The 16,644-nt window shown below is 54.8% G+C and overlaps 1 protein-coding gene across 1 annotated transcript in view; it reads left to right on the forward strand.

Annotated features, from left to right (window-relative positions):
* LOC309890769 (sodium/potassium-transporting ATPase subunit alpha-3) overlaps positions 1–16,589 on the forward strand; it is a gene marked incomplete at both ends in the record, with an annotated part of 34,276 nt that extends 17,687 nt beyond the window's left edge. The window contains 11 exons of the mRNA XM_082785176.1: positions 1,040–1,232; positions 2,131–2,306; positions 3,633–3,769; positions 4,826–4,976; positions 7,353–7,521; positions 7,601–7,755; positions 8,804–8,927; positions 10,754–10,899; positions 12,588–12,718; positions 14,902–15,003; positions 16,498–16,589. Coding sequence (XP_082641302.1) covers positions 1,040–1,232; positions 2,131–2,306; positions 3,633–3,769; positions 4,826–4,976; positions 7,353–7,521; positions 7,601–7,755; positions 8,804–8,927; positions 10,754–10,899; positions 12,588–12,718; positions 14,902–15,003; positions 16,498–16,589 — 1,576 coding nt within the window. The remainder of the gene's footprint in view (positions 1–1,039; positions 1,233–2,130; positions 2,307–3,632; positions 3,770–4,825; positions 4,977–7,352; positions 7,522–7,600; positions 7,756–8,803; positions 8,928–10,753; positions 10,900–12,587; positions 12,719–14,901; positions 15,004–16,497) is intronic.
* Positions 16,590–16,644: the final 55 nt, after the last annotated feature.

Below are 16,644 nucleotides of genomic sequence, written 5' to 3' on the forward strand. Positions count from 1 at the left end.
GTGCCCCCCCCAATATTTTTACCCCCCAATTTCCCCTCCTAATTCCTTTCCATCCATTTTTTCCCCTTTTTCCTCATTTTTTTTGCCCTTTCCCCCATTTTTTTTGCCTCTTTCTCCCCCAAATTTTTTTCTACCCCCCTAAATTTTTTTTTGTGCCCCCCCCTGAATTTTTTTGTCCCCCCCCCCAAAAAAAAATTATTTTCTCCCCATTTCTCTTCCAATTTCCCCCCATTTTTTCCCCTTTTTCCTCGTTTTTTTTGCAATTTTCCCCATTTTTTTTGCCTCTTTCTCCCCCAAATTTTTTTGGGACCCCCCCCAAATTTTTTGGGGACCCCCCCTAAATTTTTTTGTGCCCCCCCCCCCCAGTTATCCATCCACGAGACCGAGGACCCCTCGGACAACCGCTCCCTGCTGGTGATGAAGGGACCCCCAAATCCCCCTCCCCATTTATTTTCCAACCCCCTAATATTTTTGGGACCCCCCCCAATTTTATAATGACCCCCCAATATTTTTTGGGACCCCCCCAATATTTTTTAATGCCCCCCCCCCAATTTTTTTACCCCCCCAATTCCTTCCCGTCCATTTTTTTCCCCTCTCCCCTCGTTTTTTTGCCTCCTTCTTCCCCAATTTTTTTGGGACCCCCCCCAAATTTTTTTTAGGACCCCCCCCCAATTTTTTTTGACCCCCCCCAATATTTTTTGGTGTCCCCCCCCCCCAAATATTTTCCTTCTTTCTCATTTCCCTTCCATTTTCCACCCCAAATTCTTCCTCCTCTCCCCATTTTTTTTTACCTCCTGCTCCCCCAATTTTTTTGTGACCCCCCCCAAATTTTTTTGGGACCCCTCCCTAATATTTTGGGTGACCCCCCCCCAATAATTTTCCTCCCCCCAATTCCTTCCCATCCATTTTTTTCCCCTCTCCCCTCATCTTTTTGCCTCTTTCTTCCCCAATTTTTTTTGTTTCTCCCCCAAATTTTTTTCTACCCCCCCAAATTTTTTGGGGGACCCCCCCCTAAATTTTTTTGTGCCCCCCCCCCCAGTTATCCATCCACGAGACCGAGGACCCCTCGGACAACCGCTACCTGCTGGTGATGAAGGGAGCCCCCGAGCGCATCCTGGACCGCTGCTCCACCATCCTGCTGCAGGGCAAGGAGCAGCCCCTGGACGAGGAGATGAAGGAGGCCTTCCAAAACGCCTACCTCGAGCTGGGGGGGCTCGGGGAGAGAGTGCTGGGTACGGGGGGGTCCTGGGAGGGGTCTTGAGGGGTCCTGGGGGGGGTCTGGTGAGATTTGGGGGGGATTTGGGGGGTCCTGGGGGGATGTAAGGGGGATGTAGGGGGATGGATGGGGGCTCAATATGGGGATGGAGAGGTCCTGGGGGGGTTTGGGGGGGCTTGGGGGGGTGAATGGGGGCTAAGTGTGGTCCTGGGGGGGTCCTGGGGGGGTCCTGGGGGTATTTGGGGGGTTTGGGAGGGGTCCTGGGGGGCTTTGGGGGGGATATGGAGGATGGATGGGGGCTCAATATGGGGATGGAGAGGTCCTGGGGGGGTCCTGGGGGGGTTTAAGGGGGTGGATGGGGGCTAAGTGTGGTCCTGGGGGGGTCCTGGTGGTATCTGGGGGGTCCTGGGGGGCTTTGGGGGAGATTTGGGGGGTCCTGGGGGGATGTAGGGGGGATGTAGGGGGGGTTCAGGGGATGTAAGGGGTTAAATATGGGGATGGAGGGGTCCTGGGGGGGCTGGATGGGGGCTAAGTGTGGTCCTGGGGGGGTCTGGGGGCTCAAAGGGGGATTTGGGGTCACTAAATGGGGTTTTAGGGTCCCCACGGGGGCATTTGGGGTCACTAAAGGTGGCTTTAGGGTCACCAAAGGGGCTTCTAGGGGCAATATGAAGGGGTCTGGGGTCTCTAAAGGGGGTTTTGGGGTCACTAAATGGGGTTTTGGGGTCACTAAATGGGGTTTAGGGTCCCCAAGGGGACATTTGGGGTCACTAAAGGAGCATTTGGGGTCACTAAAAGTGGATTTGGGGTCACCAAAGGGGCGTCTAGGGGCAATAAGAAGAGGTCTGGGGTCACCACAGCGGGGTCTGGGGGGGGGGTTTCCGTGTCCGTGACGCCCCCACCCCAAAATCCCGCAGGTTTCTGCCACTTCTACCTGCCCGAGGAGCAGTACCCCAAGGGCTTCGCCTTCGACTGCGACGACGTCAACTTCGCCACCGACAACCTCTGCTTCGTGGGGCTCATGTCCATGATCGACCCCCCCCGCGCCGCCGTCCCCGACGCCGTCGGCAAGTGCCGCAGCGCCGGCATCAAGGTGGGGGGCCAAATTGGGGGAAAAAATTGGAGGAATGGGAAAAATGGGGAAAAAAATGGGAAAAATGGGAAAAAAACTGAAATTGGTGATTTTCGGTGAGGGAATGGGAAGGTTGGAGGGAATGGGAGTGGGGGAGTGGGATGGGGAAAGGGGGAAAATGGGAAATTTGAAAGTTTGTGGTTTTTTAAAAAAATGAATAGAAAATTTAGAGGAAATGGAAATAGGGAAATGGGAAATGGAATGGGAAAAGTGGAAAAAAATGAAAAAAAAGGAAATCGTAAAGGGGAGAGTGGAAAATTGTGGAAAAAATAGGAATTGTAAAGGGAAAAGTGGAAAATTGGGGAAAATAGGAAATGGAATGGGAAAAGGGGGGGAAAAATGAAAAAAAAAAGGAATCGTAAAGGGGAAAGTGGAAAATTTTGAAAAAAAAATAGAAATTGTAAAGGGAAAAATAGGAAATGTAATGGGAAAAGAGGAAAAAAATGAAAAAATAGAAATCGTAAAGGGAAAAGTAGGAAAACTGAGAAATAGAAAATGTAAAGGGAAGAGTAGAAAAATTTGGAGAAAGGGGAAATATAAAGGGAAAAGTAGAAAAAAATCAAAAGAAAAAGAAAATGTGAAGGGAAAAGTAGAAAAAGAAAAAAAATGGAAATGTAATGAAAAAGTAGAAAAAAATTGGAAAAGGAAAAGGTAATAGAAAAAGAGGAAAAAGTAACAGAGGAAACAGAAAAAAAAATGAAAAAAAAAAAGTAGAAAAAGTAATGGAAAGATGGGAAAGGGAAAAAGTAGAAAAACTGGAAAAAAAATAGAAAAAGGGATGGAAAGTTGGAAAGAGTAATAGGAAAAGTAACTTTTTTTTGATCTAAAAAAAAAAAAACATTTTAAAATAAAAATGGAAAAATAGATAAATTTTTAAAAACGGGTGGACCGTAAATTACAAATTACATTTTAAATTCAGAAATCAAAATTAAATTAAATTAAAAAAAAAAACAAGTGTTTAAACGATTTAAAAACTAAGAAAAATTTTAAGAAAAGTAACTTTTTTTAAAGTTGATTTTAAAAAACATTTTAAAATAAAAATGGAAAAATAAATAAATTTTTAAAAACGGGTGGACCATAAATTACAAATTACATTTTAAATTCAGAAATTAAACCAAAATTAAACTAAAATTTAGAAAGTTAAGCCTTTAAGCGATTCAAAAACTAAGAACAAATTAAAGAATTTAAAGAATTTAATTTTTAGGATAAATTGGGAAATTTTGGGGGGTGAATTTTTTTTTTTTTTTTTTTTGGGTGAAAAACGCCCCGAATCGGCGGTGCCCGCAGGTGATCATGGTGACCGGCGACCACCCCATCACGGCCAAGGCCATCGCCAAGGGGGTCGGGATCATCTCGGAGGGCAACGAGACCGTGGAGGACATCGCCGCGCGCCTCAACATCCCCGTCAGCCAGGTCAACCCCCGGTGCGTCCCCATAACGCGTTTTGGGGTCAGAAAGTGGGATTTGGGGACTTTAGGGGAAGTGGGGAGGGTTTGGGGTCAGGGAGGGAGGTTTTGGGTCAAAAGAAGGGGATTTGGGGACTCAATGGGCACAGGGAGGCCAGGTCAACCCCCGGTGCGTGCCCCGTAATGCGTTTTGGGGTCAGAGAACGGGATTTGGGGATTTAGGGGAAGTGGGGAGGGTTTGAGGTCAGAGAGGGGGGTTTGGGGTGAAAGGAAGGGGATTTGGGGTGAAAAGAAGGGGATTTAGGGACTCAAGGGGAACAGGGAGGCCAGGTCAACCCTCTAAGTGGCTGCACCATATAAAAGGGGTTTTGGGGTCAGGGAATGGGATTTGGGGACTTTAGGGGATGTGGGGAGGGTTTGGGGTCAGGGAGGGGGGTTTGGGGTGAAAAGAAAGGGATTTGGGGTGAAAAGAAGGGGATTTGGGGACCCAATGGGCACAGGGAGGCCAGGTCAACCCTCTAAGTGGCTGCCCCTTAACGGTTTTGGGGTGCAGGGGAGGGGATTTGGGATTGAAGGGACTTTGGGGAACTTTTTGGGGTCAGGGAAGGGGATTTGGGGACTTTAGGGGAAGTGGGGAGGGTTTGGGGTCAGGGAGGGGGGTTTTGGGTCAAAAGAAAGGGATTTGGGGACCCAATGGGCACAGGGAGGCCAGGTCAACCCTTTAAATTGATGCCCTGTAGAACAGGGATTTTTGGGTCATGATCAAGTGGGTTTGGGATCTAAGGGACAGGGGTAGGTTTTGGGGTCAGAGAAGGGGATTTAGGGATGTAGAAGGATTTGGGGAGGTTTTGGGGCAAAGGAAAAGGGATTTGGGGTCAAAGGGACATAGGGAAGGTTTTGGGGCCTAGAGGAAGGTTTTGATGCCCGAATCACGGGGATTTGGGGTCGTGGAAGGCGTCGGGGAGATTTTGGGGCACAAGAGAGAGGATTTGGGACTGAGAGGATATGGGGGAGGTTTTGGGGCGCGGGCTGGGGGTATTTGGGGGGGGTCTGACCCCATTTGGCCCCCCCCAGGGACGCCAAGGCCTGCGTGATCCACGGCACCGACCTGAAGGACATGAGCTCGGAGCAGATCGACGAAATCCTCCAGAACCACACCGAGATCGTCTTCGCCCGCACCTCCCCGCAGCAGAAGCTGATCATCGTCGAGGGCTGCCAGCGCCAGGTCGGCCCCCAAAAAGTTCCCAAAACGGCCCCAAAAACGGCCCCAAAAAGTCCCCAAAACGGCCCCAAAAAAACGGCCCCAAAAAGTCCCCAAAAACGGCCCCAAAAAGTTCCCTGAAATGGCCCCAAAAAGTCCCCCCAAAATGGCCCCCCAAAAACGGCCCCAAAAAGTCCCCTGAAACGGCCCCAAAAAGTCTCGAAAAACGGCCCCAAAATGTTCCCCAAAAATGGGCCCAAAAAGTTCCCTGAAACGGTGCCAAAAAATCCCCCAAAACGGCCCCAAAAAGTCCCCAAAAATGGCCCCAAAAAGTCCCCAAAAGTGGCCCCAAAAAGTCCCTGAAAAGTCCCCGAAATGGCCCCAAAAAGTCCCCAAAAGTGGCCCCAAAAAGTCCCCGAAATGGCCCCAAAACGGCCCCCAAAAGTCCCCAAAATGTCCCCAAAAACAGCCCCAAAAAGTTCCCTGAAAACAGCCCCAAAAAGTCCCCTGAAATGGCCCCAAAAAGTCCCCCGAAACAGCCCCCAAAAGAGGCCTTGAATTCCCTGAAAAGTCCCCAAAGGAGCATCTCCGGGATCCCTGAAACAGCCCCAAAAAGTCCCCAAGTCCCCAAGATTGTCCCCATGTCCCCAAGATGCCATCACCACCACCATGATGTCCCCAACCCCCCAAGATGCCACTACCATGTCCCCAAGATGCCACCACCGCCACCACCATGATGTCCCCAAGATGCCACCACCACCACCATGATGTCCCCAAGCCCCCAAGACGCCACCATGATGTCCCAAAATGCCACCACCACCACCATGTCCCCAAGACCACCACCACCATGTCCCCAAGTCCCCAAGATGCCACCACCACCATGATGTCCCTAAGATGGCCACCATGTCCCCATGACCCCGAGATGCCACCATGATGTCCCCAAACCCCCAAGACGCCCCCACCACACCCCCAATCCCCCCACCATGACCCCAAAACCACCCCCAACCTGTCCCCAGGGCGCCATCATGATGTCCCCAAGCCCCCAAGACGCCACCATGATGTCCCCAAGATGCCACCACCACCATGATGTCTCTAAGATGGCCACCATGTCCCCAAGATGGCCACCATGTCCCCATGACCCCAAGATGCCACCACCACCACCATGATGTCCCCAAGCCCCCAAGACGCCACCATGATGTCCCAAAATGCCACCACCACCATGATGTCCCCAAGACCACCACCATGTCCCCATGACCCCAAGATGCCGCCACCACCACCATGATGTCCCCAAGATGCCACCACCACCATGATGTCCCTAAGATGGCCACCATGTCCCCAAGATGGCCACCATGTCCCCAACCCCCCAAGACGCCCCCACCACATCCCCAATCCCCCCACCACCACCCCAAAACCACCCCCAAACTGTCCCCAGGGCGCCATCGTGATGTCCCCATGACCCCAAGATGCCACCACCACCACCATGATGTCCCCAAGACGCCCACCATGTCCCCAAGTCCCCAAGACCACCACCATGACCCCAAACCCCCAAGACGCCACCATGATGTCCCTAAGATGGCCACCATGTCCCCAAGATGGCCACCATGTCCCCAAGCCCCCAGGATGCCACCATGATGTCCCCAAGACACCACCACCACCACCATGATGTCCCCAAGGCCACCACCATGTCCCCAAGATGCCCCCAAGATGCCGCCACCACCACCACCATGATGTCCCCAAGATGGCCACCATGTCCCCAAGATGGCCACCATGTCCCCAAGCCCCCAAGACGCCACCATGATGTCCCCAAGACACCACCATGACCCCAATCCCACAACCACGACCCTCTCCACCCCCAAACTGTCCCCAGGGCGCCATCATGATGTCCCCAAGCCCCCAAGACGCCACCGTGATGTCCCCAATCCCACCACCACGACCCCCAACCACCCCCAACCTGTCCCCAGGGCGCCATCGTGATGTCCCCAAGCCCCCAAGACGCCACCGTGATGTCCCCAATCCCCCCCCCAACCTGTCCCCAGGGCGCCATCATGATGTCCCCATGACCCCAAGACGCCACCGTGATGTCCCCAATCCCCCCACCACCAACCCCAAACTGTCCCCAGGACGCCATCGTGATGTCCCCATGACCCCAAGATGCCACCACCACCACCACCATGATGTCCCCAAGATGCCACCACCACCATGATGTCCCTAAGATGGCCACCATGTCCCCAAGATGGCCACCATGTCCCCAAGCCCCCAAGATGCCACCGTGATGTCCCCAATCCCCCCCCAAACTGTCCCCAGGGCGCCATCATGATGTCCCCAAGCCCCCAAGACGCCCCCACCACACCCCCAATCCCCCCACCGTGACCCCAAAACCCCCCCCCGACCTGTCCCCAGGGCGCCATCGTGGCGGTGACGGGCGACGGCGTCAACGACTCGCCGGCGCTGAAGAAGGCCGACATCGGCGTGGCCATGGGCATCGCCGGCTCCGACGTCTCCAAGCAGGCCGCCGACATGATCCTGCTGGACGACAACTTCGCCTCCATCGTCACCGGGGTGGAGGAAGGTCAGGAGCCACCCACGGGTGCCCCCGGGTGGTGTCGAGCACCCATGGGTGCTGATTGACCCCGTTGTCCCCACCCTAGGCCGGTTGATTTTCGATAATTTGAAGAAATCCATCGCCTACACGCTGACCAGCAACATCCCCGAGATCACGCCCTTCCTCCTCTTCATCATGGCCAACATCCCGCTGCCCCTCGGCACCATCACCATCCTCTGCATCGACCTGGGCACCGACATGGTGAGGGGGGGCCCCGAAATTGGGGGGGGGGGGCCCCGAAAATGGGTAGAGGGGGTGGGGGGGGTGAAGGAACTCGTTGGAAAAAAAACAACTCTTGAGAATGACCAAAAACCTCTTGAGATCCCCAAAACGCTCTTGAGATCCATAATAGGGACACCAAAACCCTCTTGAGATCCATGGTGGGGACCCCAAAACCCCTTTAGGCACCCCAAAACCCCCTTGAACCCAAATTTGATCACCCCAAAACCCCCCTGGGCACCCCAAAACCCCCTTGGTCACCCCAAAACTCCCTTGGGCACCCCAAAACCCCCTTGAACCCCATGTAGTCACCCCAAAACCCCCTCGGTCACCCCAAAACCCCCTTGAGCCCAAATTTGATCACCCCAAAACCCCCCTGGGCACCCCAAAATCCCCCTGGGCACCCCAAAACCCCCTTGGGCACCCCAAAACCCCCCTGAGACCCACCTGGATCACCCCAAAACCCCCCCTGGGCACCCCAAAACCCCCTCGGTCACCCCAAAACCCCCCTGAGACCCCCCTCGATCACCCCAAACCCCCCCTGGGCACCCCAAAACCCCCTTGGGCACCCCAAAACCCCCCTGAAACCCCCCTCGATCACCCCAAAACTCCCCTGGGCACCCCAAAACCCCATTGGGCACCCCAAAACCCCCCTGGGCACCCCAAAACCCCCCTGAGACCCACCTGGGTCACCCCAAAACCCCCTCAGTCACCCCAAAACCCCCTTGAGCCCAAATTTGATCACCCCAAAACCCCCCTGGGCACCCCAAAACCCCCTCGGTCACCCCAAAACCCCCCTGAGACCCACCTGGATCACCCCAAAACCCCCCCTCGATCACCCCAAAACCCCCTTGGGCACCCCAAAACCCCTCTGGGCACCCCAAAACCCCCTCGGTCACCTCAAAATCCCCTTGAACCCCACATAGTCACCCCAAACCCCCCCTGAGACCCCCCTCGATCACCCCAAAACCCCCCTGGGCACCCCAAAACCCCCTGGGTCACCCCAAAATCCCCCCCCCCACCCCACCAGGTCCCCGCCATCTCCTTGGCCTACGAGGCGGCCGAGAGCGACATCATGAAGCGGCAGCCCCGCAACCCCCGCTCCGACAAGCTGGTGAACGAGCGCCTCATCAGCATGGCCTACGGGCAGATCGGTGAGGGCACCCATGGGTGCTGGGGGGGGCGAGGGGGGGGTTGGGAGGGGTGGGGGGCGCCTACGGGGGCTGTAGGACCCGTGGGGGCTGTGGTGTTGTGGAGGGGGCAATGGGCAGCCATGGGGGGTAGGGGGATGTGGAGGCACCCATGGGTGCTGGGAGGGTCTTTAGGGGGTAATGGGCACCCATGGGTGCTGGAGGGCAGTGTGGGGCGCCTGGGGGTGCTGTAGGACCCGTGGGTGCTGTGGCGTTGTGTAGAAGGCAATGGGCACCCATGGGTGCTGGGGGGGTGTATAGGGGGTAATGGGCACCCATGGGTGCTAGAGAATCGTGTGGGCACCCATGGGTGCTGGGGGGGGTGAGGGGGGAGCTGGGGGGGGTGGGGGGCGCCTACGGGGGCTGTAGGACCCGTGGGTGAGGTGGTGGTGTGGAGGGGGCAATAGGCACCCGTGGGTGCTGGGGGGGTGTATAGGGGTTAATGGGCACCCATGGGTGCTAGAGAATCGTGTGGGCACCCATGGGTGCTGGGGGGTGGTCGGGGGGGTGGGGGACACCTGTAGGACCCGTGGGTGCTGTGGTGTTGTGGAGGGGGCAATGGGCACCCATGGGTGCTGGGGGGGTGTATAGGGTGCAGTGAGCACCCATGGGTGCTAGGGGATCATTTGGGCACCCGTGGGTGCTGGGAGGGAGCTGTGGGGGGTGGGGGGCGCCTAGGGTGGCTGTAGGACCCGTGGGTGCTGTGGTGTTGTGGAGGGGGCAATGGGCAGCCATGGGGGGTAGGGGCATGTGGAGGCACCCATGGGTGCTCTATAGGTGGAAATGGGCACCCATGGGTGCTAGGAGGGTCTATAGGGGGTAACGGGCACCCATGGGTGCTGGGGGATGATATGGGCACCCATAGGTTCTGGAGGGCCATGGAAGGACCCATGGACGCATTATAGGACATGGGGGCACCTTGGGGTGCCCCATAGCACCCTTGGGTGCCCTGATACCCCCCCAAATCCTCCCCATGTCCCCCCAGTGGCCCCCCAGTGGCCCCCCAGTCTCTCTATGGGTAACAATGGGGCTCCATAGGGTGCAATAGGATGCACTGGGGAACTTTGGGGTGCACCTTTGGGTGCCCCATAGCACCCTTGGGTGCCCTGATACCCCCCCAAAACGCCCCCAAATGCCCCCCCAGGCATGATCCAGTCTCTTTATGGGAAGCAATGGGGCTTTATAGGGTGCTCGGGGTAGCATTATAGGACATGGGTGCAACTTGGGGTGCACGGGGGCACCTTTGGGTGCTCCCTAGCACCCTTGGGTGCCCTGATACCCCCCCCAAATCCTTCCCATGTCCCCCCAGTGCCCCCCTAGACATGATCCAGTCTCTTTATGGGGAGCAACAGGACTCTATAGGGTGCAATAGGATGCATGGGGGCGCCTTGGGGTGCACGGGGGCACCTTTGGGTGCCCTATAGCACCCTTGGGTGCCCTGATACCCCCCCAAAACGCCCCCAAATGCCCCCCCAGGCATGATCCAGTCTCTCTATGGGTAACAATGGGGCTCCATAGGGTGCAATAGGATGCACTGGGGCACCTTGGGGCGCACGGGGGCACCTTTGGGTGCCCTATAGCACCCTTGGGTGCCCTGATACCCCCCCCAAATCCTCCCCATGTCCCCCCAGTGGCCCCCTAGTGGCCCCCCAATCTCTCTATGGGTAACAATGGGGCTCCATAGGGTGCAATAGGATGCACGGGTGCACTTTGGGGTGCACGGGGGCACCTTTGGGTGCTCCCTAGCACCCTTGGGTGCCCTTAACCCCCCCCAAACGCCCCCCCCCCAGGCATGATCCAGGCCCTGGGGGGTTTCTTCGCCTACTTCGTCATCCTGGCCGAGAACGGCTTCCTGCCCTCCTGCCTGGTGGGCATCCGCCTCAACTGGGACGACCGCACCGTCAACGACCTGGAGGACTCCTACGGGCAGCAGTGGGTGGGTAATGGGGGGGGGGGGGTCGTGGGGGGGTCGTGGGGGGGTCGTGGGGGGGGCGTGGGGGTCATGGGGGGGGGTCCTGGGGGGGTTATTTGGGGTTATTTGGGGTTACGAGGGGTTATGGGGTCATGGGGATGGGCGCACCGTCAATGAGTTGGAAGAGTCCGATGGGTGAGTGTTGGGGGGGGGGGCACCGGGGGGGGTCTTGGGGGGTCTTGGGGGGTCTGGGGGGGTCGTGGGGGTCTTGGGGGGGTCGTGGGGGTCGTGGGGGGGGGTCCTGGGGGGGTTATTTGGGGTTGGGGGGGGTTATGGGGTCATAGGGTTGAGCGCACGGTCAACGCGTTGGAAGAGTCCGATGGGTGAGTATTGGGGGGGGGTCGTGGGGGGGGTCCGGGGGGGTCTGGGGGGGTCGTGGGGGTCGTGGGGGGGGTCTCTGTGACCTATTTTTTTTTTGGGGGGGGCTCCTCCTTTTTTGGGACTCCTCCATTTAGGGTTGGGGTCGTTACGGGATGTTTTTAAGGCCAAATAGACCGATTTAGGAGACGTGTTTTTTGGGGGGAGTTTTGGGGTTTTTGGGGGTGTATATTTTTTCAGGGGGGGAGTTTATTTCATTTTATTTTATTTTTTCGTGGGGGGGGCCTCCATTTAGGAGGTTCTCCATTTAGCCTTGGGGTCTTCACGTGATGCTTTTAAGCCCAAATATACCGATTTAGGGAACGGGTTTTTTTTGGGGGAGTTTTGGGGTTTTTGGGGGTGTATATTTTTTGGGGGGGCCATTTTATTTTATATTATATTATTTTCTCGGGGGGGGGGGGGTCTCCATTTAGGAGGTTCTCCATTTAGACTTGGGGTCTTCACGCGATACTTTCACGTCCAAATATACCGATTTAAGGGACATTTATTTTTTTGAGTTTTGGGATTTTTTGGGGTGTATATTTTTTCGGGGGGGGCATTTTATTTTATTTTATCTTATTTTCTCGTGGGGGGGCCCCTCCATTTAGGAGGTTCTCCATTTAGCCTTGGGGTCTTTCTGGGACCCTTTTTAAGCCCAAATAGACCGATTTAGGGAACGGGTTTTTTTGGGGGAGTTTTGGGGATTTTTTGGGGTTTATTTTTTTCGGGGGGGGGGAGTTTATTTCATTTTATTTTATTTTTTCGTGGGGGGGGCCTCCATTTAGGAGGTTCTCCATTTAGCCTTGGGGTCTTTCTGGGACCCTTTTTAAGTCCAAATATACCAATTTAAGGGATGTTTGTTTTTTTTTTTTGATTTTCGGGATTTTTTGGGGTGTATATTTTTTCGGGGGGGCCATTTTATTTTATATTATTTTATTTTTTCGTGGGGGGGGCCCTCCATTTAGGGGGTTCTCCATTTAGACTTGGGGTCTTCACGCGATGCTTTCAAGTCCAAACAGACCGATTTAGGGAATGGGTTTTTTTGGGGGAGTTTTGGGTTTTTTGGGGGTGTATATTTTTTCGGGGGGCCATTTTATTTTATATTATTTTATTTTTTCGTGGGGGGGCCCTCCATTTAGGGGGTTCTCCATTTAGACTTGGGGTCTTCACGCGATGCTTTCAAGCCCAAACGTACCGATTTAAGGGACGTTTTTTTTTTTTTGATTTTCGGGATTTTTGGGGGGTTTATTTTTTTCGGGGGGGGGTCCCTGATGCCCTGTGTGCCCCCCCCCCAGACCTACGAGCAGCGCAAGGTGGTGGAGTTCACGTGCCACACGGCGTTCTTCGTCAGCATCGTGGTGGTGCAGTGGGCCGACCTCATCATCTGCAAGACCCGGCGCAACTCCGTCTTCCAGCAGGGCATGAAGTGCGTGGGGGGGGCCCCAAAAATTGGGGGGGGGTCCCCAAAAATTGGGAGGGTCCGAAAAAATTGGGGTGGGTTTGAAAAAATTGGGGTGGATTTGAAAAAATTGGGTAGGAGTGGTGGGTTCCTCAAGAATGATGGGAGAGCCCTAAATTGGGGGTGTCCCTAAAATTGGGGGGGTCTCTAATAAATTGGGGGGGTCTCTAAAAATGTGGGGAGTCCCCCAAAAAATTGGGGGGGTCCCTAAAAAAATTGGGGAGGTCCCAAAAAGTTGGGTAGGAGAGCCCTAGAGTGGTGGGTTCCTCAAGAATGATGGGAGATCCCTAAATTGGGGGGGTCTCTAAAAAATTGGGGGGGTCTCTAAAAATAAGGGGGGGTCCCCAAAAATATGGGGGGGTCCCAAAAAATTGGGGGGGGTCCGAAAAAGTTGGGGGAGTCACAAAAAAATTGGGTAGGAGTGGTGGGTTCCTCAAGAGTGATGGGAGAGCCCTAAATTGGGGGGGGGTTCCTAAAATTGGGGGGGTCTCTAAAAATAAGGGGGGGTCCCCAAAAAATTGGGGGGGGTCTCAAAAAATTGGGGGGGTCTCTAAAATTGGGGTGGGGTCCCAAAAAATTGGGGGAGGACACACTGGGGTCCGACCTCATCATCTGCAAGACCCGGCGCAACTCCGTCTTCCAGCAGGGCATGAAGTGCGTGGGGGGGGCCCCCAAAATTGGGGGGGGGCCCCAAAAAATTGGGGGGGGTCCAAAAAAGTTGGGAGGGGTCCTAAAAAATTGGGAGGGGTCCGAAAAAATTGGGGTGGATTTGAAAAAATTGGGTAGGAGTGGTGGGTTCCTCAAGAGTGATGGGAGAGCCCTAAATTGGGGGGGTTTCCTAAAATTGGGGGGGTCTCAAGAAAATTGGGGGGGTCTCTAAAAATTTGGGGAGTCCCCCAAAAAATTGGGGGGGTCCCTAAAAAAATTGGGGAGGTTCCAAAAAGTTGGGTAGGAGAGCCCTAGGGTGGTGGGTTCCTCAAGAATGATGGGAGATCCCTAAACTGGGGGGGGTTCCTAAAATTGGGGGGGTCTCTAAAAAATTGGGGGGGGTCTCTAAAAATTGGGGGGGGTCCGAAAAAATTGGGGGGGGTCCAAAAAAGTTGGGGGGGTCACAAAAAGTTGGGTAGGAGTGGTGGGTTTCTCAAGAATGATGGGCGATCCCTAAAATTTGGAGGGATCTTGACATTGGGGGGGTCCCTAAAATTGGGGGGGTCCTAAAAAATTGGGGGGGTCCCAAAAAATTGGGGGGGGTCCCGAAATTGGGGGGGGTCCGAAAAAGTTGGGGGGGTCCCAAAAAGTTGGGTAGGAGTGGTGGGTTTCTCAAGAATGATGGGAGATCCCTAAAATTTGGGGGGTGTCCCTAAAATTGGGGGGGTCTCTAAAAATAAGGGGGGGTCCCCAAAAAATTGGGGGGGTCCGAAAATATTGGGGGGGGTCCGAAAAAGTTGGGGGAGTCACAAAAAAATTGGGTAGGAGTGGTGGGTTCCTCAAGAACGATGGGAGAGCCCTAAATTGGGGGGGTTTCCTAAAATTGGGGGGGTCTCAAAAAATTGGGGGGGTCTCTAAAAATAAGGGGGGCTCCTGATGACGTGTTTATGCCCCCCCAACCCCCAGAAAATCTTTAAAAAATGGAGAATTTGGTAAATTTTTAGGGGGGGAGCAGAGCGGTGCCCAGAGCATCCCTGATGATCTGGGGGGGGGTTATTAAATGGGGGGGGGGATTTTGGGGTGGGAAATGGATTTTTGGGGTGTGGGGGGGTCCTGATGACGTATTTATCCCCCTCTCCCCCCCAATTTTTGTTTAAAAAATGGAGAATTTGGTAAATTTTTAGGGGGGGAGCAGAGCGGTGCCCAGAGCATCCCTGATGATCTGGGGGGGGGTTATTAAATGGGGGGGGGGGATTTTGGGGTGGGAAATGGATTTTTGGGGTGTGGGGGGGTCCCGATGACGTATTTATCCCCCTCTCCCCCCAATTTTTGTTTAAAAAACGGAGATTTTGGTAAATTTTTAACGGCGAGCCCAGCGCATCCCCGCTGTTCTGGGGACTATCGGGATGGGATTTTTTTAAGGGGGGGGGCCCGGATTTTTTTAGGGGGGGATTTTTGGGGGTGGGGGCCACCCGGGTAACCCTCTCGTGTCCCCCCCCCAGGAACAAAATCCTCATTTTTGGGCTTTTTGAGGAGACGGCGCTGGCGGCGTTCCTGTCCTACTGCCCCGGCATGGACGTGGCGCTGCGCATGTACCCCCTCAAGTGAGCTCTGGGGGGGGGGGCACCCAAATTTTGGGGGGGGGGGGGCACCCAAATTTGGGGTGGGGGGGCCTTGATTTTGGGGTGGGGGGCGTGAAATTCTCATAGGAATTATTTCAGGGCTTTATTTTGGGGCGATTCCTTTGGGTTTTGTTCATTTTGGGTCATGTCTTGGGCATCTTTTTTTTGGGGGGGGGGATTTATTTGGGGGGGGGCACCCAAATTTGGGGTGGGGGGTCTTAATTTTGGGGTGGGGGGCGCGAAATCCTCATAGGAATTATTTCAGGGCTTTATTTTGGGGCTATTCCTTTGGTTTTGTTCATTTTGGGTTGGGTCTTGGTAGTTTTTTTTTTGGGGGGGGGGGGAATTATTTTTGGGGGGGGCACCCAAATTTGAGGTGGGGGGGGCCTTAATTTTGGGGTGGGGGGCGCGAAATCCTCATAGGAATTACGGGGGGGCTTTATTTTGGGGCAATTCCTTTGGGTTTTGTCAATATCGGGTTGAGTCTTGGGCATCTTTTTGGGGGGGGGGGCACCCAAATTTTGGGGGGGGGCACCCAAATTTGGGGTGGGGGGGCCTTGATTTTGGGGTGGGGGGCGTGAAATCCTCATAGGAATTATTTCAGGGCTTTATTTTGGGGCAATTCCTTTGGGTTTTGTCAATATTGGGTTGAGAAGGTCCTGGAAGCTTAATGGGGGGGGACACCTTTTTTTTGGGGGGGGGCACCTTTTTTTGGGGGAAAACCTTTATTTTGGGGTGGGGGGGCCTTGATTTTGTGGTGGGGGGCGTGAAATCCTCATAGGAATCACGGGGGGGCTTTATTTTGGGGCAATTCCTTTGAATTTCATCAATATTGGGTTGGGAAGGTCCTGGAAGCTTAATGGGGGGGGGGGGGGGGCGCTTTATTTTGGGGTGGGGGCGCCTTTATTTGGTCTTTTTTTTTACGGGGGGGGCTTTATTTGGGTGGGGGCCTTCGGGGGGGGGGGGTCTCTGTTCAAGTTGCCCCCCCCGGGGCTATTTATGGGGGTGGGGGGGGGTCCGAGCTGCCTTGGACCCCCCACTCACCCCCCTCAATTTTCTCTCTCCCCCCCCCATTTTTTCTCTCCCCCCCCCAATTTTCTCTCCCCCCCCAATGTCTGTGACCCCCCCCATGTGTGTGACCCCCCCAATTTCCATGACCCCCCCAAAACCCCTCCAAAACCCCCCCAAATCTCTCCCAACCCCCCCCAAATCTCTCCCAACCCCCCCCAAATCTCTCCCCAACCCCCCCCAAATTTTTTCCTGCCCCCCCCCAAATTTTTTTCCGACCCCCCCCCAATTTATATAACCCCCCCATCCCCCCAAAACCCCCCCAAAACCCCTCCAAATCTCTCCCTATCCCCCCCAAATTTTTTGGGGACCCCCCCAAATTTTTTCCTGACCCTCCCCAATTTTTTTCCTGACCCCCCCCCAATTTTTTTTTGGGGCCCCCCCCCCAAATTTTGGTGCCCCCCCCAGGCCCAGCTGGTGGTTCTGCGCCTTCCCCTACAGCTTCCTCATCTTCGTCTACGACGAGATCCGCAAGCTCATCCTGCGCCGCAACCCCGGAGGTAATTTGGGGGGGGGGGGACATTAATTTTTTGGGTGGGGGGCACCCCAAAAATC

This window comes from Aythya marila, assembly GCF_965140915.1.
Source record: "Aythya marila genome assembly, contig: HAP1_HAP1_SCAFFOLD_711, whole genome shotgun sequence".
Taxonomy (NCBI): domain Eukaryota; kingdom Metazoa; phylum Chordata; class Aves; order Anseriformes; family Anatidae; genus Aythya; species Aythya marila.